Genomic DNA, 24,836 nt, shown 5'->3' with positions numbered 1-24,836 from the left:
AGGCAATTATGTCAAGGTGTACCTTGGTGATAATTTTACTTGAATATTGAGGGAATGGGTACCATGCGCTTGGCTCTTAATAATGGTCAAGAGCTTGTATTGAATGGTATCATGTTCGTACTAGGCATTAAGAAAAGTTTGCTATCTGTTGGCCAGTTAGATGCACATGGTTTTACTACCATCTTTGTTGGGGGTTCATGGAAGTTGCTTAAGGGCTCTATGCTTGTTGCAAAAGGGTTTAAAAGAGATACTTTGTACTATCTTCGATGTAAAGCTTTGCTTGGCAAGTTTCTTGCTGTTGCTGAAGTTGCTTCACATACGAAATTGTGGCATAAGAGACTTGGCCATATGAGCCAAAGGGGTATTGATGTGCTTTCCTCTCTGAAGAGGCTTGATGTAAGAGGCAAAAACTTGGATTTTGTAACGATTGTCTTTATGGAAAGCAAAATAAAATTTTCTTATTACTCTGGTGTCTCTCGCAAAGCTAATCCTCTTGATCTTATTCGCTCCGATGTATGCACTATGCTTTAAGTCTTTTGGTGGTGCATTGTATTTTGTTATATTCATTGATGACTGTACTAGGAAAGGATGGGTGCATTTCTTGAAAAGTAAGAGTGAGACTTTAAATGCTTGTAAGAAGTTTCATGCTTTTGTCACTACTCAAAAGAGTGCTTAAATGTCTTAGGTCGGACAATGGAGGAGAATATGTATCTTCTGAATTTCAGTGTTTTTGTGATGATAATGGGATTAAAGGTGACAACCCCTTATAATCCGTCCTCTAATGGTGTGTCTGAGAGGTACAACCGTACTTTATGTGAGAGAGTGCGTTGCATGTTGTCCACCGCTAATCTTTCCCAAGAGTTTTGGGGGGAGGCATTGAAAACTGTAGTTCATATTTGCAATCACTCTCCGAATAGTACGTTGAAGAATGACATTCCAGAGGAGATTTGGTCTGGCAAACCTACCTCTTATGATCATTTGAGAGTATTTGGCTGCGAAGCTTTTGTTCATGTGCGCAATGACACAAATCTTGATATGAAGGCCATTAAAGGAGTCTTTTTAGGTTATGGGGAAGAAGGTGAAATGGGCTATAGAGTGTGGTTACCTCAATTTAGAAAGGTAATTCACAGTCGAGATGTAGTGTTCAATGAGGCAAAATTGCTTTAAAATGCTACAAAATTTGATGCTGACAAGAAAACAGTCAGATTTCAGCCTTTCGTGCCACCCATTGATGTTGTAAAAGAGCCTCATGATGCATTACCGCAAGTTGAAATTGATAATTAGCCGGTTAACTGTCACAAGGCGGGCACCATGTGCCAATAGAACAGAACAGACTGAACAGACTTTTAGCACTTCAATAGCAACTGAACTGAGAGAGAGAGAGACGACACGCGACACGGAGTGGCGGAATTCCATCCCAGAGTGTATTGGCCCCAAACCTTGGCGCCCCTTTCGGTATTTCTTTATATTGCATCAACACAGTACAAGCCGGTACTCCAGACTCTGCACCTTCTCCAAGAAGCATGCCAGAGAATGAGCCCTAGCCTCATATTTAAAGGCCCTTGGCCTGAAAAGCAGCTACAGTAAAAAGCTTTTAAAACTCAAAAGCTTCTGGTTCAAAAAGCAATGCCAAAAGCTGCCAGTGTAATTTACGAAAATCCGTATAGCCTGCCACGTCATCAGCCAGTGCAAAACGCGGAAATCCGTACAGCCTGCCACGTCATCATGCCAGTGCAATTTTCAAGAATCTGCTATGTTATCAGTTTTTGGCGTGTGTCCGGGTCCTGCTTTATTTTCTTCCTTTATGTCACTTGGGGCTCCATCGAACAGGGTCTCCATAAGTTGGTAGGACTTCTTCTGTTACTTGTTCTTCTTAGGGTTTAGGCTCCTCGGCCACATCTGTGAGCTGGCTCCATTCTTTAGGCTTTGACACGTCAGCAGTTTATTACATCTCCCCTTCTTGAAAGAGAGTAATCGTCGGCGATTACAACATATCTGCAAAACAATTTAAGTTAGCTCAAAAATTTCCAAGGGACATTCCGAGGGACAATCGATTTGCTCTTTTTATTAAGGAGTTAGCTTCTCCTTTCTGTTGTCTTGATCAAGGAGTTAGCTTCTCCTCTCGGCTGTTTTGATCAAGGAGTTAGCTTCTCCTTTCGGCTCTTTTGATCAAGGAGTTAGCTTCTCCTTTCTGCTCTTTTGATCAAGGAGTTAACTTCTCCTTTCTGCTCTTTGATCAAGGAGTTATCTTCTCCTTTTTGCTCTTTTGATCAAGGAGTTAGCTTCTCCTTTCTGCTCTTTTGATAAAGGAGTTAGCTTCTCCTTTCGTCCAGATCGGAACTCTTGATATTCCGGCGTAGTAAAATTAGCCATCACACCCAGACCGTATTGATCTTCCACGGGTGTCTTGATGCACTAAAATTACATACCCATGCAATCTCATCCAATTAGGAATATTCAGTAATTGGCATATCACAATGCAACACAAATGCTTACATATGCATGTTACAAGACACAATAAACAGTGCCGTTGAGCACCCCCCTGAGACAAACGGTCTGCGGTATGAAGCTACTCAACGACTACCTCGTCACTCCCCTCGCAAATAACCTAAAAAGGTCCGGGCCATGAGCTCAGAAGACTGTACAATCAAACGCTCCTAGATCGCAGTGTGCGTCGCTTGGAGGTTCAAGCATACAACCAAACGCTCCCCAGGCATCGGCCTGCATAGTTCGGAAGTTTTCTAGCCTACAACGGAACGCTTCTCAGGCATCGGCTTGCGTCGTTCCGAGGTTTTCAAATAGACAACGAAACGCTCCCTAGGCATCGACCTGCGTCGTTCCGAGGTTCAAACAATACCAAAATAGTGTTTCTCACTTTTCCACCCGGGAGTAAAATCACCAATCCTTGAAAACAGTATCAAACCAGAGTCAAACAATTCAAATCGGCACCAAAACAGGTTCAAAACAGATACCATCCATTTCAAGCAAATTCCAAACAGGATCACCTAACAAGTTCAAACAGAACTCAAACTTAAAAAGCAATCTCGACATCAATCGAGCTCGAAAAGTCATCTGACTTTCCATCCTGAAACCTGCACCAAAAAGGGTTAGGTTCATCCCATAGGGTCGTAGCTGAGCACAGCATGGTCTATCAGCTCTTGGACAAACAGTGTGTCTTTGGCGGCGATGGTAGTCCCAAGATAGCAATCGCACTGGACCTCCAAGGTCATTTGCTCGTGAAGAGACATCTACCGAGAGATGTGGAGAAAATTTCAAGTTATAATCTGCTAGGGTTTCCATGGCAAGCATTTCAAGATACCCCACTGAAACCGGCCTGTTCAATCCAAAAAGGGCGGTAGACATTAGACTTAAACTTTATTTGCTTTCACCCATTTAATTTGTCGCCCACTTTACCTGTACTTTCAAGACACAACAAAGGGGAAAGGGATACAGGCTGCTAGATTGCACCTGTATGAGAAGACCGACACCAGATTGGCCCCTAAAGTAGGCGTCCCTTTCGGTATTTCTTTATTCTTTAACAGAGGGAATAAAAGCTGTGGTTCCCTACAAGCTGCCCCGCACAGTCTTGGCTGAATTTCAACTGTTTGGCCCGATTTCGGCAGCATAACTGTACTAGGATCCTTCACAGTCAGTATCCCCACGCATTGGATGACTTTCCCGACGCATTCGGACACTTAACCAAACCTGGCGAGAATCTGCAGCATGCTGAATTCTCTGTTTTCTGCCCCGAAAATGCACCAGATCACCTGTACAACGGTCCCCTTGCGTCCCCGAACCTCCTGGGGGTATTAGGGTCCGTTTAGGGCCAAAACCGTAAACCTGCAAAAATACACAGCAGGCTGTAATTCACTGTTTCGGGCTCCGTTTTGCGTGCTGGTCGCATCCGTAGCAAGACCTCGAGCTCCCGCACCTGTAGGGCCACTTGCCCTTTGAATCGGACGAGATTTCTGGCGTGAAACCTCTCCGAATTCACCTGTACCTGCGGGGGATTAGCCGCTAGCTAATCCAGTACCTGTGCAAGAGGCTCTTGCCTCGGCAATCGCGCATGAACCCACACAATTGTACATTGGTCAATTGAAAAGCCCACTAGAGGGGCATAACATACTGCCATAGGGGAGAGAGAGGGCAGTGCGTAGCGTGCAGGGCATCACTCCTGGCACCGCACTGTACATAAGAAGTAAGCAAGCACTCCATTGAAGCTCTCAACGTGTCACATCATGAAAATGAGCCTTCTCCTCTCTAAAATCAGCTCCCCCTTCTCTTGCATGAGGAAATTGCATAGAAATGTGCCATTTGGCACATTTACAAGCCATTTTCCGTTTCGGGGTTGCCGTCTAAAAATCTACCGACCGGTTACCCAGTTGACTTCACGGCAGAGTAATAAAATGTTCCCTGTCACAAAGTGATGACGTGCGGACAACAGAAACCCTAATTTCTGCCAAAAACCCTAAAATTCCTGCAAACTCTAATTTCTGCCAAAAACCCTAATTTTTGGAAATCGTGGAGGCTTTTAAAAAGTTTTTTTTTTTGTTTTTGTTTTTGTTTTTGTGGGGAAAATGATGAGCGACGCGAATTTTGCTTTTTTTTAATAAAAAAAAGAGAAAAAGACAGAGAGAGAACTGATGCTTTTTATTTTAAAAGCTTTTGGTGCTCTGCTTTTGGGCATCCCTTGTAACCTTTAAATTAGTGGTGAGGGCCTCACTTCTCAGAGCATCTAGACGTAGAGTCTGAGAGTGAAACCCTAACCGCTCTCTTGTACTTTGATTTGATTAATATAAAAAGAAATCTGAAAGGGGCGCCAGTCTTTGGGGCCAATATCTCTAGGCACGGAACTCCGCCGGGCCAGTGTACATCTATTGTGATCTGTGATTTGTTTTGAAGTGGTTATTTGGTGTTGTCGCGGTTGATTCTTGACTTGGAGTGTCCAAGTCTGTTACAGTGGTATCAGAGCACGGCCGATTTCTCTTCTACGGGAAATCCGATCCCCGAATTTTTTTTCTGCGGCACCTATGGCTTCAGGCAATGATCAGTCGACTCTCTCTGCATCTGGAGATGCGGGCTGGAATCACAACGAAGATTCTGGCAAAGAGTATGGCCCGCCTCGGCCTACTCAAGCGGAGCAAAGAGAGTTGACGTGTCGTCAATTGATCGGCGATGCAGCGAAGATGATGCTCAGTTTTGCCAAGGACCCGAAGATGGCAAAATATATGAACCAGACCAGACCTCTTTGGAAGAGGTACAGGTGGAGTGGCAGAGAACGACAACACCACTCCTGAAACCCGCTCTCAAGAAACCTTCTGCCTCCAAGAAAATATATGGAGAAGGAACTGGAGAACGTGGTTGATGCACGGATTGCTCAGCTTTTTGACACGCAAAAGAAAGCCAAAAAGCACCGCAAAAGAAAGCAGAAGAAAAGAGCTGACTTCCCAGGATATTTGGGTCGTAAATCGACTTTTGACAAGGCAAAGAAACAGAAGAAGCGTGTTCGATTTGAAGGAGTACCCAGTTCTTCTTCTTCTTCTGACAGTTCTTCTAGCTCTTCAGATTCGAGCGAAGAAGACAGAAAAGGTAAAAAGCAAAGCAAGAAACAAAGCTTCGGAAAGGGCAAGAAAAAAGGCAAAGAAGGCTACATCTCGCCCAGAGACTGACAGTTCTACTGAGGACTCGTCTACAGACAGCTCAGATTCCGATGATGGAAACTTTTATGCGAACAAGAAGAATTTCTTACAAAGCCAACCAGTATGACTTTCTCGAAGATGAAAGCAAGAAAGTCCGAGAGTTTAAGGAAGGTGGCCACTTGATCAAGTTTGATACTTTTTTAGGATACTCGAATGCTTCGAAGGCTTTGTCTTTTTTCAGCAGTTTGACATCGCTTTCGCGGGAGGACGCTATTCAGAGCACTCCAAGATTCGGAGAACTGCCTCTTACACTAAGGGGAATGCTCGTACTTGGTGGTCCACGCTTCTATTAAGCAAGACTGTGCCAGTTACATGGCTGAAATTCAAGAGGCTTTTTATTTCTTCTTGGTTGACTCAAGAGTTTGAGCGAGATATACGAGCTGCTTGGAACCATCTCCGGATGACCAAGAGTGATACAGTAAATCCTTACTGTGAAAGATTCTGGAGCTCTTTTCTACCAGCCTCTTCATTCAAGAAGATCTCGTTCAGAGAACAGATTGAGCGGTTACCTTGGGTCTACCTACAGAGATCCGAGATCACTGCTTGGAACAGAAGTCAGCTTCTATTCATGAGTTGTTGAGTCATGCGAAGCGGGGCTTTGCCATTCACTCTGGCAGTTTGACCTACCCCACAGATGAGGCCATGACACAACGAGCCGAACAGACTTCTGGGAATGAAAGTAGAAAGAAAAAGAGAAAACGAAGAGAAAAAAGATGCACGACCCAAGCTTACTCCTGAGGAGAGAGCTCGCTTCATCAGAGAGGGGAAGTGCTTTGGATGCTGGGAACATGGACATATCTTCGCGAAGTGCCCTAAAAAGGCACAGAAAGAACAGAATGATAAAGATGACCACATGTCTGAGAGTTAGAGAGCAGCTGAGGAATGTGGCAGAAAAGGCAGATAGAAAAGCAGAACTGGTACCACATGGCGTGGGACTTGCACCGAATCAAATGAATGAAAGTACAAACTTTGTCGCTTTTTGGGGCAAAGTGAAGGATCAGGAAGCTCTTTTGAAGGAGCCAAGGCCAACTTCTTTTCACTTGGAATTGGCGGCTCGATTTGGAATTACGCCCGACAGACTGACGCCACAGGCGGAGGTAGTTCCGACTGGCACCCGGATGGGATGTTGCCATTACACCGAGCATTGGCAAACTTCGTTTGCAATGACAGGGGTGTTCAGGGCACGCGAGTGACGTTCTACTCAGGATCCCTTGGTACCTCAAGAACTATGCCGTGGTTGACTACCGGGCCGAGAAAGCGACTTTGATAAATGAAGGGCTTAGAGATTGTACTTGATGAACTTCAGTTTCTTACTCATTCTTTTGGAAGAGAACTGAACGATGGATAAAGGTTGAATATGTTTGACCTGATCAAAAGAACGCCAAGATTTTTCTCCACACTCATGCCGAGTTCTTTTTAGAGGGCCTGAAGATCAAACCATTCATCTGATACCTAGAAGCACGCCACGGAAACGGCCACCTTACCGTGTGAGCCGAGTACAGAATGAAAAGATTATGAACCCAATGAAAGACCTCTTGGAAAAGGGTCTTGTCCAGCCTAGTACTTCACCGTATTGCTCTCCAGTGTTGTTGGTTTTGAAGAAAGACGGATCTTGGAGAATGTGCATCGATTATAGCACTCTCAACGAAATCACCATCAAGAACAGATTTTCGATTCCTAGGATCGATGATATACTCGACAGGTTACAGGGATCCTCGTGCTTTAGCAGGATTGACTTGAAGAGTGGATATCATCAGATCAGGATAGCGCCAGGAGATGTCTACAACACAGCTTTTCGGACAACTTTTGGGTTATTTGAGTTTTTGGTGATGCCTTTTGGCTTAACCAATGCTCCTGCGACATTTAACCGGATGATGGACAGGATTTTTCGAGAGTACAGGCTATTTGTTGGCACTTTCTTTGACGACATCATTGTTTTCTCCAAGAATGAGGCAGAACACAGAGATCATCTGCTTCAAGTCTTTCAGGCATTACGAGATCACACGTTAGTGATTAATGCAAAGAAAAGTGAATTTTTCCTACCAGAGATACACTTTTTGGGACGCATTGTGTCAGCAACAGGAGTGCAAATGGACCCGGCCAAGATAGAGACTATCCGTGATTGGCTCGATTTGAGGAATGTCCATGAAGTTGGAAGCTTCTTGGGATTGTGTTCGTACTACAGGCGGTTCATACGAAAGTTTGCAGAGGTTGCTTTCCCTTTGTATACCTTGACACATAACGGAGTACCTTTTTCGTGGGGACCCTCAGAGGTGACTGCCTTTCGGACATTGAAAGAGAAATTGACTACAGGACCAGATTTGACTTTGCCGGACTTGCAGAAGTCATTTGAAGTATATTGTGATGCTTGTGGTCGTAGACTGGGTACGGTCTTGATGCAAGAAGGCCATGTCATAGCTTACGAGAGCCGTTTGTTCTCTAGGCCGGAGATGACAACACAGATCTATGAGAAAGAGCTTTTGGCGGTTATCCATGCTCTTACTCAGTGGCGGCATTACCTACTCGGAGCGGATTTTATTGTCTTTACAGACCATCAGAGTTTGCGCTACTTCTTGTCACAGAAGCAGCTTTCGGAAAAGCAGATGCGGTAGGCGAACATCTTGTCACAGTTCCACTTCCAGATTGTCCATGTGCAGGGACAGAAGAATGTGGTGGCAGATGCTTTGTCTCGGAAACCGTTGGTTCTGGCTGTTTCCGCGATACATCATAGGAGCCTCGAGGATATGGTCGATCAGTATGCCACAGATACAGATTTTGCAGATATTTTCACACGGATACGGGATGGGGAGACAATAGCTGGATACTCCCTTCGGGAAGGCTACTTGATGAAAAAGACTATGTTGTGCGTTACACAGCCGTTGAGGGATAAGGTTATGACTGAATGCCACTGTCCACCTTTTACGGGTCACCGCGGCATTGCTACCACCATGAAAGGGGTAGAGAGATATTTCTTTTGACGGAGCCTCAAGAAGGATGTGGAAGAGTTTGTGCGCAGCTGCTTGGTATGCCAAAAAGTCAAGTTTGACAGGCATAAGGCACAGGGATTGTTACAGCCTTTACCCATAACCACCCGCCCCTGGGAAAATATTGAAATGGATTTCATTTTTGATCTCCCGAGAACACAGAATGATCACGATGATTTTCCGATTACATGACACGTCTGAGACGATTCTCTCCGACAGAGACCCTAGATTTATGAGTTGGTTTTGGAAGGCAATTTGGGAGAACATTTGCACGCAGTTGCAGTTCTCGTCATCGTTCCACTTGCAGATTGACGAGCAATTTGAGATTGCCAATTCAGTGATTTTAGATTTATTGAAGTCTTGTATCTCGGATCAGAAGACTCAATGGGAAAAGAACTTACCTTTGGTGGAATTTGCCTACAATAACACGATACACTCTTTTACGGGGAAGACACCATGTGAGATTGTTGAAAGTGCTGCGAAGGTTCCATCCTTCCTGAGCACGAAAGATTAGATATTTGAAGCGGATGAATATTCGCGAGATTTGGATACGGCTTTTGCCAAGGTTCCCGAGACTTTGCAGGAGTCTGAAGAACGACAGAAAAAAGGCAGCGGATCGCCATCGTCTCGCGACTTGAAATTGAAGGAGGATTATTGGGTGCTCTTACTTTTGAGAAGGCACGCCTACGAAAGAAAAAGGGAAAGGAGAGGGTTTTTCCAAAGCTTAGTATGGGATACTACGAACCTTTCCAGATCACTGACAAGGATAAATGATGTCTCCTTTCGATTGAAATTGCCAGATACTTGGAGGATTCATAATGCATTGCATGTGAGTCTCTTGAACCCTGTTAAGGGTGATGTGCCTGATGATGGGGAGCCTGATGAGCAACCCGCAGTGGAAGAAAACGAGGAGATGCTTGTTCCTGAACAGATTTTGACACATAATGATACGAAGAAAGGTAAAGTCCGAAGGCGGTTCTTGGTTTAGTTCAAGAACTTTCCTGCATTTGATGCGAAGTGGATGGAGGAGGAGGACCTAGCAGATACTCCTCGGATTGTGAAACTTTACCTCGATGTTTTGGTTTAGCATAGTCTACTCCAAACGGAACCCAGAAACTCAGCTTGGCCGAAGATCTGGTGCAGTGGGATGCACAAGAGGGGAGTTACTCCGCTCCTTTGTTAAAAGATGCCTCGATTTTGATACTAAAGTCACTGATGTCTCTTTGAGCTTCAGGGATACTTAGAGCTGACAGTATTTTGTTGGATGACTTTATGAAATGGAATTCATGATAATGATACTGATTTGTTCTTGACTTCTTTTGAGTGCAGGAACTGATAGCCGAAATGACTGCAGCATTTTGGTCTGATTGATCTCGAATAGACATGGTTGCAATAGGGGTTAGTCAATCGGACATCGATGAGGTCCCGATTGGACCTAGATGTGATTGCTAGCTACATTGCCGATAAATCATGGTCTAAGATCCGAATGAATGTTGAATGTCATGTGATGTCTTGTGATGTCTGGTGATGTCCTGTGATGTCGTGTGATGTGATTGTCGATTGCGTACATGTGCTAGATGTGTGTTCCTAGTACGTAGGTACTAACAGTCAGTGTTTGCTAAGACGGTTTATGGCTTTTGTCGGTTTTGCAGGCGTAATCGCGGTCGATTACAATGCTTTCAAGAGGGGGGTATGTCTCAAAGTGATGACGTGCGGACAGCAGAAACCCTAATTTTTGCCAGAAACCCTAATTTCCGGAAATCGTGGAGTCTTTTAAAAAGTTTTTTTTTTTTTGTGGGGAAAATGATGAGCGACGCGAATTTTGCTTTTTTTTAATAAAAAAAAGAGAAAAAGACTCTCTAAGAGAGAGAGAGAGAGAGAGAGAACTGATGCTTTTTATTTTAAAAGCTTTTGGGGCTCTGCTTTTGGGCATCCCTTGTAGCCTTTAAATTAGTGGTGAGGGCCTCACTTCTCAGAGCATCTGGATGCAGAGTCTGAGAGTGAAACCCTAACCGCTCTGTTGTACTTTGATTTGATTAATATAAAAAGAAATACCGAAAGGGGCACCAGTCTTTGGGGCCAATATCTCTAGGCACGGAACTCCGTCGGGCCAGTGTACATCTATTGTGATCTGTGATTTGTTTTGAAGTGGTTATTTGGTGCTGTCGCGGTTGATTCTTGACTTGGAGTGTCCAAGTCTGTTACATTCCCCTTGTCATTCCGGAGGTAATGACGCGAATACATTTTCAGGTCCCAAAATAGCAGTTTCCTAAATTTTAGGAGAAGCTGCCATTGTATCTTTCTAGGTCATCTGACCCCCTTTGTACACTGCAGCCACACCCAGAAATGAAATGTAGCCTCTGTAGCAAAGGATTCCACTTTGGCTAGTCAATGACTCCACTTTGGCTAACCATAGTCTATGTCCAACCTTAGTGCTCTCTTGCCCTCAGGCCTAGATTCCCTCTGAACAGTTCCACACTAGCTATGCAATGCAAGGCAGTTAGATTTCCCGAGGGATGTTTCCAAAAAGTGAAAATGAATAAATAATAAGAAAGAAATCAGCAAAAAGGATAGATAGTAGTCACACGCTGGTGACACCCACTCTGCCAGAAGTTGCACTCCGAAGGAAGATTTCAGAAACCATATAACTTCGGGCAAAAGTTTTCTTGAAAGCTTGCCAAGTCCTTGGAAGTGTGCACAATATTTGCATGGCACTGCTTTTGAGAAAAACAGTGACTTGAAACAAATCTTGGATCCTTCTCTTGCAAGTGATCTTAATGGCTTATGCCATGTAAGACATGAGCGGTGAAGACGGGAGCGCACTCGATGTACGATGAAGTAAGGGTGGGAGTGGCTAATAAGTCCTCGGTCGGGAGGGCGAAGATACCTCGAATAAAATTCCAATAGCTATGTTGTCTTGTGGGTGACTACCATGGGTCTATACCTTGCACTTTCCTCTAAGGGTGAATCTGGGCTTATCCTAGATTCATCTAGGTATATTTTTTAGTCGTATAGCGGACATGCAGACTTCACATTGTGAAGTTTTCGTCCGAGTTACGACTAGTTGATATTGTGCTAATTCTTTCTATCTTTTGTGGTGCGTATGCCCTATCAACTACCTCATTTTTGTGCTAATTTTTTCGATTTAATGCTTCTTTTTAGTGCTAGGCTTCATTATGGCCGAGTCTGCCCTTGATCTCCGGAGTCATGACAGAAACTCAGTACATTGAACTTTGTGTTTATGTATGCTCATGTGTGTGTGCGTGTGTTGTGTTTGGGAGCATATGTTAGTACCTAGTTCTACACCCACTATTGGGCACTGACGACGTTAGTGGGGATGTCGTGGTATTTAGTCAATACTATGCATGATGGTTATATTGTCTTGTGGGTGACTACCATGGGTCTATACCTTGCTCTTTCCTTTAAGGGTGAATCTAGGCTTATCCTGGATTCATCTAGGTATATATGTCTTCTCTTTTGTAGGACTGGTATGCTTCAGAAAAGCACACGCCTGATGCTCTGATATCACTGTCACAAGGCGGGCACCACGTGCCAATAGAAAAGAACAGACTGAACAGACTTTTAGCACTTCAATAACAACTGAACTGAGAGAGAGAGAGAGACGACACGTGACACGGAGTGGCGGAATTCCACCCCAGAGAGTATTGGCCCCAAACCTTGGCGCCCCTTTCGGTATTTCTTTATATTGCATCAACACAGTACAAGCCGATACTCCAGACTCTGCACCTTCTCCAAGAAGCATGCCAGAGAATGAGCCCTAGCCTCATATTTAAAGACCCTTGGCCTGAAAAGCAGCTACAAAAAAAAGCTTTTAAAACTCAAAAGCTTTTGGTTCAAAAAGCAATGCCAAAAGCTGTCAGCGTAATTTACGGAAATCCGTACAGCCTGCCACGTCATCTGTTGGAATTAGGGTTGCAGAGAAACGCATACAGCGTGGAGAAGACGAAGGAAGCTCAAGGCACACAATAGAGAGTGTATTACTTAGTGTGCAATGGAAAGATAGATAGCCCTAGAGTGATGGGCGTATATACAATGCTTGGGGGAAAAAACCTCCTAAAGAGGGAAAAAATGCCCTGGCGGTCCTAGTGTGTTCACACACATCACTACCACATGTATATGGTAACAAATCCCCCCTGGAGTGATGCGGTGAACGAGAGCTGACACATGAGTAAAGGGAAGTGCCATGCCCTGAGGACATGATCAGTCCACAAAGGGAAGTAAGCCCAAAGCTTTGCGGAAAGCTTCAAGCTTCTCACGAGACAATGCCTTCGTGAAAAGATCTGCAAGGTTGTCCCCTTGTTGGCACATAAGCCAAGCTGATCTCTCCTGCTGAGAGCCTCTCCTTGACATAGTGATAATGCACCTCAATGTGCTTTGTGCGAGCATGAAGAATTGGGTTCCTCGCAACTGCCAATGCGCTCTGACTTTCAGTGTAGATAGTGTTGGCAGTGTCCTGTCCAACACCCAAATCAGCCATAAGGCGTCTGAGCCATACACACTCAACCGTAGCTGTGAAGACTGCCCTGTACTCAGCCTCACAACTCGAAGTGGCCACAATAGGTTGCTTCTTGCTCAACCATGATATACATGAACTGCCAAGCATGAAACAAAAACCACTTGTGGACACTCGCGTGTCAAAACAACTAGCCCAATCTGAGTCCGAAAAAGCATGTAAGTTTGGCGGCAATGATCCCCCCTTGGGATAAAACAAGCCAAGACGTAAAGTGCCACTAAGGTAGCGGAAAATCCTCTTGATAGCTTGCCAATGCTTAGACCTTGGGCTATGCATAAATCTGCTGACCTGTGAGATTGCAAACTGAATATCTGGCCTCGTGTTGCATACATAAATGAGGCAGCCAACAACAGTTTGGTAAAGAGTGACATCAGCATGATCGCCAGCATCATGTAGACTCAACTTCAAACATGTTTCCATGGGAGTGGCAATAGGTTTGCAATCCTCAAGTCCAAACTTACATAGCAATGTCTGTATGTAACTTTTCTGACACAAGGCAATACCACCATCACACTGCTTAAATTGTATACCCAAGTAATGATGCAACAGCCCCAAATCTTTCATCTTGAAAGTAGCATTCAAATCAGCCTTAAATTCAGCAATATGTCTCTCATTTCGTCTAGTGATCAACAAATCATCCATACAAAGCCTTCTTACATCTGCACACTTTGTCCTCTTGTCCTTTTATGACAAAACCGCGAGGCTGCGTTACATGAACTTCCTCAAATATGTCACCATTCAAGAAAGCAGTAACAATGTCTGATTGATGCCAAAATGAGCTGCCAATGCACATAGAAAACGCACAGTAGTCATACGACAAGTGGGAGCAAAAGTTTCTTCATAATCTTTGCCTTTTTGCTGTGCTTCATATGGAGTAATAGACTGCAAAGCTTTCGTAGGACACCTGTTAAGTACATAAGTGGCACACATGATGGCCTCAAGCCAAAAAAGAATGCGGCAAAGCTTGACTTTTGACCATACATCGTGCCATTTCCGTCAGTGACCCGTTTTTCCTCTCAGCAACACCATTTTGCTGAGGTGTATAAGGCACCGTACATTGGTGTTTTATCCCACGACTAGCCAGAAATGCATTAAATTCATGAGACATATACTCCCCCTCTCGATCGGAACGGAGGGTGTTCATAATACATTTCGAGACATTTTCAGCCATAGCTAGAAATTGTTTGAAGCACATAAAAACTTCGGACTTCGCTTTAAGCGGAAATACCCATGCATGCCTGCAGTAATCATCAATGAAAGTCACGAAGTACAGGTAATTGCCCAAGGACGGAGTTTGCATGGGCCCATAAACATCACTATGCACAAGCTGCAACCTGCATGTGGCCCGAACTGAACCATTCTTTCGAAACTTAGAATGCTGCATCTTACCCAAAATACAGTCTTCACAAACATGTTTGACAGGTACTTCAAGAGGCGGCAAAGAAGCAACCATATCAGATTTCTGCAAACGCAGCAAATTGGCAAAATTCAGATGACCAAAACGTGCATGCCAAAGTTTTGCATCTGAAATAGCCCTTGAATCTGCAACAACATTTGCAAAATTTTGTCCACACTTGTCATACAAAGTGAGCTTATACAGCCCACGGCACAAAAGGCCAGATGCAACAATTTCATCACCAAAACTGAGATCATGAACTGTACATCTATCATCCACAAATTTGACTACAAGTCCAAGTCTAGCAAGTGCGGATACAGACGAGATTCTTCTTAATCCCAGGTACATAAAGTGCATCAACAAGTGTGAAGGAACTGTCATTTGCAGCAGTAAGCACAATCTTTCCAACTCCCTGAACCGGATAAGAGGCATTGTTGGCTCAAGTGACTGAATTCCCATGAGGGACAGACTCGAGAGAGGTGAACAATTCACGATGTGAGGTAATGTGCTTTGTAGCACCACTATCGAAATACCACACGTGTGAATCTGCAGCAACTGACAAGCATGCATCATGGACAGCAGGATTGTAAGTGCACTCTACACTAAAAGCCAATTCTGCATCAACATCAGCATCACAGTCTCCTTTCACAGAAGACTCAACAATGGCTGCATTTGTAGTGGAACCAACATTTGCAGTGGAACCACGCTCTTTCTTCTTAGCCTCTTTGGTCTTCAACTTAGGACACGACTTGATCAAGTGATCATTAGCTTTACAATAATGGCAACGCATCTTCTTTTTGCCCTTATCTCCATAATTTCCAGACGAATTGCTGCTAGGAGAAGCATTAGGAACAGAATTTTTGCCACTCGCAGCAGAACCATAAGAAGTGGCTGCATTGCTGTTACCTCCCTTTCTTTGAGAAGCAGTAAAAGCCTGTGCCTAGTCCTGTTTTTTCTGGAAAGTGACTGTTGCAACAGCAATGTGCATAATGCATCAAACTTGACAACTTCAGGATTTCCTTGGGTCATAAGTCTCCAAGTACTAGCAAAAGTTTGGTAAGAATCTGGTAAGGCATCAAGAACAATTTGCACAAGGGAACTGTCTGAAATGACTTCACCTGCAGAAATAAGTTGCTCATTGATATCCTTGACACCAGCAAGAAAAGTGTCTATATCATCTTCCTCATGCATAATCTTGGACTCCAGCTCTTTACGCAGCAAATCAATTTTAGCCTCATTGCGGCTTGCATAAAGACTTGCTAGAATATCCCAAGCTTGTTTTGTAGTTTTTGCTAAACGAATGTGAGGAACAATGGTGCGCTTCACAGACAACGCAATCAATGCATGAGCTTGCGCATCCTTTACATCCCAACGAGCTTGTTCTGTCGTAGGCAAAACAACTCTAATAGCAGCAATCCTTGTAGCAAGACCTGCAACATCCTCAACATCGCCTATATCCTCAGAACCTGGACGTACATCAATGCCTTGTACAATGTTCCAGATGCCCTTCGACACAAGAACATGTTGTATCATATGAGCCCACATAGGGTAGTTGTCCCCATCCAACCTGTCCTCAGCAACAAACATCTTGAACACATTTGTGTTGTTGTCAGCCATGGTAAATGTTGCACCTGATGTGAAAACTGCCCGAAAATAGGAGAAACGAAGCGGGAACAACACGTGCTATATAGCACAAACCGTAGAAGACTATGAGGCACCTGTTATGCAAAAGACGGCATTGATAGAAATTTTGCACAAAATGACGAAATAGCTTATGCAGTACTGCTTGTAGTGGAAACGGAGGCCGAAATGAGCCCGAATAAAAAATCTGAGCAGACTGAGCTCTACGAGTCTTCCCGAAATTTTTGTCGACCTGTGAACGCTTGCCAAAGCTCACTGAAATTGGAGAAAGTGAGCAGGCGTATGCTGGAGCAGCTGGCGACTAAGCCCGGGAGGACGCAACCTGCTTTGATACCAATTGTTGGAATTAGGGTTGCAGAGAAACGCGCACAGCTTGGAGAAGACGAAGGAAGCTCAAGGCACACAATAGAGAGTGTATTACTTAGTGTGCAATGGAAAGATAGATAGCCCTAGAGTGATGGGCGTATATACAATGCTCGGGGGAAAAAACCTCCTAATGAGGGAAAAAAGGGCCCGGCGGTCCTAGTGTGTTCACACACATCACTACCACATGTATATGGTAACATCATCAGCCAACGCAAAACGCGGAATCCATACAGCTTGCTAGCGCAATTTTCGGAAATCTGCCACGTCATCAGTTTTTGGCATGTGTCCGGATCCTGCTTTATTTTCTTCCTTTATGTCACTTGGGGCCCCATTGAACAGGGTCCCCATAAGTTGGTAGGACTTCTTTTGTTACTTGTTCTTCTTAGGATTTAGGCCCCTTCCCCACATCTGTAAGTTGGCTCCATTCTTTAGGCTTTGACACGTCAACAGTTTGTTACATTAACCTTGAGCCAGAAGAGGTAGGACATGATATTGATGCGCCTAATGAGGATGGACAGTCACCTGAATTGACTGAAAATGATTTTCAGCAGCATGATAAAGCTGAAAATGAGTTGCCTCATGATGTAGAACCGTTGCTTGAGAATGTAGATCATTGGGTACGCAGGTCAACTCGTTTGAGAAGGCAACTGCAGAGATTTAATCCCTCTTTGCATCATGTAATGTTGACAGATGAGGGTGAACCTCTTACTTATAAAGAGGCTAAGTCGTGTGAGTCAAGCAGTAAGTGGGAGCTTGCCATGCAAGAGGAAATGAAATCCTTGTATGCAAATGATACTTGGGATCTTGTGCCATTGTCTAAAGGGAGAAAGGCTCTTCCTAACAAATGGGTGTACAAGATTAAGATTGTGGATGAAAAACCCAAGTACAAGGCAAGATTGGTTGCAAAAGGATATGCACAGAAAGAAGGCTTTTTCAAGAAATCTTTTCCCCTGTTGTAAAGCTTACAACGTCACGTGTCCTTTTTGCTCTCGTTGCGGTGCTTGATTTGGAATTGAATCGAATGGATGTAAAGACAACGTTTTTGCATGGTGACATTGAGGAGGACATATACATGAAACAACCTGAGGGTTTTGTTGTTCCTACACGCGAGGAACTAGTATGCAAACTAAAAAGGGCTCTGTATGGTTTGAGACAATCATCATGGAAGTGGTATAAAGAAGTTTGACATTTTTATGCTGCCTCAAGGCTTTAAACACAGCCATGCAGATCATTGTTTGTATACGAAAAGGGATGAAGATGGTATCCCATCATACTTGTTCTCTATGTTGATGACATTTGCTAGCCGGGATACATAAGACTAGGCTTGATGCTTTGAAGCGTAAGCTAAATTCAGCATTTGCTACGAAGGATTTGGGTGATGCAAACCTTATTTTGGAACATGCGTATTAAAAGAGATAGAAAGCTGAAATTGCTGTTTTTATCTCAAGAAAAGTACATTGCTAAAGTACTTGACAGGTAATATATGGCTGATGCTAAGCCTCTTGGAGTACCTTTACCTCCATACACCAAGCTTAGCAAAGCAGATTGCCCAAAGGATGAGGTGGCATTGAAAGCAATGAAGGGAATCCCTTATGCATCAGCTTGTGGTTCTCTTATGTATGCTATGGTTGCCACTTGTCCCGACATTGCTTATGCAGTGGGAGTTGTTAGTTGATACATGTCGAATCCTGACAAAGCGCATTGGGAAGCTGTCAAATGCATTCTGAGATATTTGCAAGGTACACAATCAAAGTGTATTTGTTATGGCAAAAGTGACTTAAAGTTGCAAGGATATTGTGATGCAGACATGGCAGGTGACGTGGATACCAGGAAATCTACCAGTGGATATGTATTTGCTATTACTGGTGGTGCAGTCTAGGTTGCAGAAAATTGTAACACTGAGTACTACCGAGGTTGAATACATTTCAGCCACAGAGGCTTCAAAAGAGGCCATTTGGTTGGGCAGACTTGCAAAAGAACTTAGCATGCCTGCTCATACTCCCGTGTTGGGATGTGATAGCCAAAGTGCTGTCTATTTAGCCAAAAATGCCATGTTTCATGCGCATACCAAACACATAGATGTGCGGTACCACTTCATACGTCAGGTATTGGAGGATGGGCTAGTCACCTTGACTAAGATCCATACACAAGATAACCATGCAGATGTTCTCACCAAGAGTCTTGTTAAGGCTCAACATGAGCATTGCATACAGCTGGTGGGAGTTGGTTAACTTAAAGGCGTCATTTATGCCTTTAAGTCATGTACACTTTATGTACATTTTTATACTTTGTCCATGTTCACATTTTCAATACTTTTGAGTTTTCCCAAAAACGTACGAGCCTCTCTCTCTCTCTCTCTCTCTCTCTCTCTCTCTCTCTCTCTCCACTTTCGATTTGCAGCGCCATGCTTCTTCTGCACTCACGCCTGGCTATGTTGGCACTAATCCTACACTCCTTCACCTCGCCTCGCGCATCACCCGGTAGCCTCTCCTTCCCGCTTTCAATGGGAAGAATTTGAATGTTTGGGGTGTTTTCGATAACTATGGGAACCGAGGGAAGTGGAAATGGAAATGGAAGTGGCAATAGTGTTGGGAAGGGGGACGTGGGAAAAAAGTGAACCTTCGGCACTCTTGCATTGGAGGTCGTTGTCTACAAATGAGGCCTTGGCCTTGGTGACTGGTCACATTGGCCAAGCTCACACTATGTCGCTTAGACATTGGACACCCATTATCCATACAACCAGACCCTAGGAACAGGCTCACGAAATTGCTGGTACGCGAAGCTCTTTATAGAATGTCCATGCAGCACATAGGGCCATGTGCATGTGATGGTAGTTGTAAGACGGTTGCTTTCATGCTTTCTCATGACGAGGTACAAAGAACTAATAGGAATGTTTTTTTAAGGTTTCTGTGCAAACAAATCTACCTGTGTTTTTCTGGTTCTTTGTTTGGCACTTGATTTGTAGATTAACAATGTGAATGTCTGCCTTCAAGTTTTCTCCTGCTTTTCACAAGCTGCTCATAGAAAGCAGTGTCTCGATGGACGAACTTCTTTTTAGTGTAGTGCTTTCTGTTATTTCTGTGAGCAGTGCTGTTGCATGAAATCAAATGCTACCTGGTGTATCTTCTTGTATAAACACACAATTCTTTGTGTTTCGTTCCTTGAAAGTTTCTCAAATTTTCTTCATTCTGCAGGCTCGACAGCTACAGCAGCCTTTTGCCGTGTCCTCAACAGAACATCCCTCCTCGAATAGAGCACTTAGTTTGCTTAGAAGATGGATATGTAATTGACCTGGTGTCAAAATCCCTTGATCTTCCTTCAAAGTACGTAATTTTACAATATCTTTGTCAGTGTGGTGCACATCATGCAAATGCTTTGCTAATGAATGGACAAAATGGCATTGAATCCTGTAAGGGAAACATTTTTCTAAATGTTTGGAATTTGACACCTGATCTCCTCCCTCCTCAAGGCCCTCTGTCCTACCTTTTTTCTAATCAAACTATTGAATATTATCATCACAATACCGAAAGGAAATCCGAAAAAGTAAGTAATGCTCATTATTTCAAGCAGGTATGTAGAACAACTTGTTGATTTTGGTGCCATATACCATGCTGTCGTGTGCCCTCCCCCTCCAGAAGGGTCCCTTACCCCGCTACAGTGGCAGCTTTACAAGAAGGCTGTGGCACTCTCTCATGATAAAAAAAGGCCTTCTCTGAAGGGAAAAACCATCGCAGAAGCACAGAAGACTTCCAGAATCACAAGTATTTACGAAGGGATAGAAGCTGGGTCTTATTTGCGTGTTCATGTGCATCTCAAAAGGTTTCCAAGGTGCGTTGGGACTGAACACTGAATTTCGTTCAACATGCAAACAGATTTACAGCAGGTCATAATTTCCTTTTGTAGGTGTTATGAAATTGATTGGAAGTCGAGAATAATTGCACATATGGAATCATACGTGGTTCTTGACAAACCGGCTGGTGTGCCGGTGTGTGAATATCTGGTTTTTTTGTTTTTTTTGAAAAGGCTTATTTTTTCTCTGAAGACTAGAATAACTCCTTGCCTCAATATCAAAAATTGCAGGTGGGTCACTCACTTGACAATTTCATCGAGTGCTGTGCCGTATTTGCAGGCCGCTCTTTGGGCTTAGATGGCCCTTTGAGGCTCACTCACCAACTTGATAACTGCACAGAAGGCTGGTAATTCTTGCACCTGTTGGAAAGGCTTCCTGATGGTTTTGGGCCTCTATTAACCTTGCTTTGTTCCAATAGAGGTGGCTGATGGCTGTATCATCATTCATGACCTTCTAGTGTGGTGCTTGCTAAGACGAAGGAGTTCTCTTCAGAATTTCACTCGCTACTAAGGGTGAGTTTTTTATTTTTTAATGCCTTACAAATATAAATCTGTCTTCTTGTATTTTGCAGCCAATAGTCGCAGTGGTCTGTTTGTCTTTTGTATCACAGAACAGGGAGGTGAAGAAATACTACCTAGTTCTTGCAGCTGCTCCTGTACCTCTAGGAGTAATTACCCATTATATGCGACCTGGGACACGTCATCCTCGGATTTTGTCCCCAGGTATTTGTGGCATTGAGTGCTAACTTTGATTGATTGCAAGCACTTGTCATGGTCAGTGTTATGTCCCATCACAGGAAAGGGGACCTTGTCTATGAGGGTGGGATGGGTGTTCAGTATTCGGGTGGACGTAGTGTGAACTCAGCCAATGTGACCAGAAACTTGTGGCAAAGTGACAATCACTTCTAAATGAGGCCTACCACCTGGCCTCACCTCCTCGAGGTGACCTCGTGCACGCCTAGCCATGGGTTGACCACTGGCTCTTTGCCAATGGAGGTCGTTGTTTATGAATGAGGCCCTGGCCACAATGGCCAGAATCACACTACGTTTACCCAAACACTGGACACCCATCCCGACAATGTCATAGACTAGGTCCCCTCTTGGACATAACAGTGAGGTTGGTTAATTGAAAGTGTTGCAATTGATATTGTTCTTGGATTTATTCAAACGTGTTTAATGGATGGATTTTTTGTTGTGGGATTCTCGCAGTACATTTGCCAGGATGGGCTGAGTGTGAACTGGAAGTTTTGGAGTGTAAGGAGGTCCCATGGCCAGCACCCGAGGTCGAAGCAAGGTACCGAGTTCAAAACATGGGCTGGCAAGCCAAAAGTGTTGCCTATGAATGCAAAGTCCAGCTCCTCACTGGACGCACGCATCAGGTCTCAAAGGCAGAACTTATAAATGAACGAGGGTTTTGTAAATTCTAGATCTTACTAAGCTGAGGGTTTCGGTGTGTAGGTGCGTGCGCAGTTTGCATCGCTGATAGCGCCTGTTATTGGGGATACTATGTACATGCCTGCTGTTGGGAGTTTTCTGAAGTCTCCTGAAGTATATCCTTTCCAATATATGCCAGCTGAAGTTGAGGAGGACACCGAGGTTGATACTGATACCAAGATGCTCACCATAGATGACAAAGTCTTAGAAGATTGGATTGCATTGCATGGCCCGGAGCCCGAGTGCACTATAGGACTTCAAGCATCGGAGATAAGTTGGGATGATGGTGCTTATGTGTATAAGGCCAATGATCCATGGTGGAGATAACTTTCTGACAGTCCCTTATTCTTTAATATGTGGAGAAGGCAAGCAAGCTCGTCTATGTTGTGGCGACGAGAGAAGAATGAATGGGTGGAATCTGCCCTCTCAATTCAATGAGTTGGACACTCATTGCCAGATTGATGGAGGGTTTGTGCTTGGTCTGAGGTGCCAAATCTTGGAGCAGGGCACAACATGATGATGAACTTCCTGAAGGCCAATTTTCCTTTGTTACTCTCTTTCCTGAGGGGACAACATGTGTAATTCTAGACAATGAGCATGCACGATGTACATCTATGCTGGAGAGCTATGAGAAATGAAGACAGCAGAATAGAAACTCTTGCTGATTGTGTTGAGAGAGAGAGAGAGAGAGAGAGAGAGAGAGAGAGAGAGAGAGAGAGAGAGACTGTATCACTAATTTTGTGTGCATACGTATAAAGCGTCTACCGGAAGCTTTACCTTAGCTCAAAAGGAAAGGTAATGTGTGGGTGCTGCTATAATGCTTAGGTACTGAAATTCTGTTTGGATCTTACTTTTTTGGGATGAATATGCGCACCTCCCATGCATGGATAGTTGTATTCTTCCCCCCCCCCCCCCCCCCCCCCCCCCCCCCCCCCCGGTTCCTCCCTTCTTCCTCTTCAAGCTTTACTTTGTGAATCAAAGGAAGTCTTATTTTCATGTACTGTCTTTCTTGCAGTTTTGAAGGCTTAACTCAAATCTCCCTCCCGCCCCGAGTTGTTGAAAATGGGACTGAACCATATCTCCTCAAAAAACTATGCTCCATCTTGTTAAGACTAGTAAATGATCATGTCATGTTTTTACCTTTGGCATAACCTTAGAAGGACTCGTATGATTGTGGCAAAACTTGCCTCGATTACTTCCCTAAACAAGGTGAAGCCTCACACATTCATTCTAACATACAATGTGAAGGTACATGCAGCCCTTTACTAACAGGGGAATTCACTACCTAAAAAAAAATCAAAAACCTATGTATTTCCAAACAAAAAAAATAAAATGTAATGCAACATGTGGCCACTTTAATGAAGGGACCCATTCATAACTAAACAACTTCACAAAAACATTTGTATATGCCTCTCCTTTGAGACATGTTTAGCATGCCAAAAATGCACTTCCAAATAAACCTCCCCTTGCATTCTCTAGCCTCTAGGAAAACTTTTATGTCACTTGTATTAACAAGGCCCCTAATAGTATAAAATGGTTTGCATGCTTTGTTTGGAGGAGTGGATGCCCCATGTGGGAGAGATGGAGAGAGGGAGAGGGAAGTGGGGGGGGGGGGGGGGGGGACAAGTGGTGGATGGTGAGCTCCCAACCTTTTTTTTGGGGGCTCCCGATCATTTATTATATAGAGAGAGATTGTAATGTTGGCACTCTAGTGATGCCTTTGTCGAAGTGAGCTAGATTCATTGATGCCTAGTCTGTCTTAAGCAAGGTGATGCGGAAAGAGAAAGCGAGGGTAGCAAGTGAATAACTCCTTGATGAGCCTCCCTAGGCCATTTGAAAAGAGCCACACTCTATTGTGGAGTATCTATAGCTCTACGTGGAAGAGCGCATGGGGTAACCCCATGATTTTTATCAAGCACAATGCAAAACTAGGCATATGGGCTTACGACACCGTGCACATGGAGCATATAGAGGAAATTCCACTTTTCCTTTTGTTTGTTGTACCAAAGAACTTTATTAATGCAACGCTCAATAAAAGTCCGTTGCAAAGGAGAGTAGTGTTGACCCCTATGCAACACTAGGCTCCGCCAGTGGGATACTTCATTGATGCCTAGTTTGTTTTAAGCAAGGTGATGCAGAAAGACAAAGCAGGGGTAGCAAGTGAACAACTCCTTGATATCCCTCCCTAGGCCATTGGAAAAGAGTCACAATTTGCTGTGGAGTATCTACAACTCTATGTGGAAGATCACATGGGATAACCCCAATGATTTTATCAAACACAATGCAAAACTAGGCATATGGGATTACGACACCGTGCACATGGAGCATATAGAGGTAATTTCACTTTTCCTTTTGTTTATTGTACCAAAGAACTCAAGTATTAATGCAACACTCAATAAAAGTCTGTTGCAATGGAGAGTAGTGTTTGATCCTTATGCAACCCTAGGCTTCGTGAGTGGGATACTTCAACAGGCTCCTCCAAGATAGTGGAGTGGCGTAGATACTCTTTCCTTAAGACATGGGCGAGATCTTTAGTTTGGTTCAAGGACACATCACCCCGCACTATGCACCTCCTCAATGGTTTATTTATATTCTTTTTGCCTTTATGAGTGGTAGTTAATTAAGTAGGTCAAGACTTATAATTGTGATCATATGTTGATTTATATTTGCTTAATTGACTATTCAAACTTTGTAAAGTTAAAGGTTACAATAATATCAATTGTAGTATTCATGTTTAAAATAGTACTTAGTTCTGCAAGTTTGACTATCAATCAAAGCTAATTCTATGTCCATTTTTGCCTTTTAGAGATGGTAGAGTAACAAGATAGAGCTGCAAGAAATTTTGAGCATTCACACTTGATGACCAAGAGCGGTGGCCCTGATAACTAGCCCACGCTGCAGCTTGATGCTCATTGTGGCCAAATACCAACTGG

General features: G+C 43.8%; 1 protein-coding gene across 1 annotated transcript in view; it reads left to right on the top strand.

The window, feature by feature from the left end:
* Positions 1-22,562, top strand: part of LOC147449480 (Pseudouridine synthase family protein) — a 30,155-nt gene extending 7,593 nt beyond the window's left edge. The window contains exons 3-10 of the mRNA XM_086521926.1: positions 19,815-19,943; positions 20,191-20,448; positions 20,524-20,605; positions 20,701-20,816; positions 20,928-20,982; positions 21,081-21,192; positions 21,679-21,848; positions 21,928-22,562. Coding sequence (XP_086378052.1) covers positions 19,815-19,943; positions 20,191-20,448; positions 20,524-20,605; positions 20,701-20,816; positions 20,928-20,982; positions 21,081-21,192; positions 21,679-21,848; positions 21,928-22,230 — 1,225 coding nt within the window. The 3' untranslated portion in view covers positions 22,231-22,562. The remainder of the gene's footprint in view (positions 1-19,814; positions 19,944-20,190; positions 20,449-20,523; positions 20,606-20,700; positions 20,817-20,927; positions 20,983-21,080; positions 21,193-21,678; positions 21,849-21,927) is intronic.
* The last annotated feature ends 2,274 nt before the right edge of the window (positions 22,563-24,836 follow it).

The sequence above is a fragment of the Adiantum capillus-veneris genome, chromosome 10 (assembly GCF_014529385.1).
Source record: "Adiantum capillus-veneris isolate H3 chromosome 10, ASM1452938v2, whole genome shotgun sequence".
Lineage (NCBI taxonomy): Eukaryota > Viridiplantae > Streptophyta > Polypodiopsida > Polypodiales > Pteridaceae > Adiantum > Adiantum capillus-veneris.
Note: the sequence above shows the minus strand (reverse complement) of the source record. Positions and strands in the feature narration are given on the sequence as shown.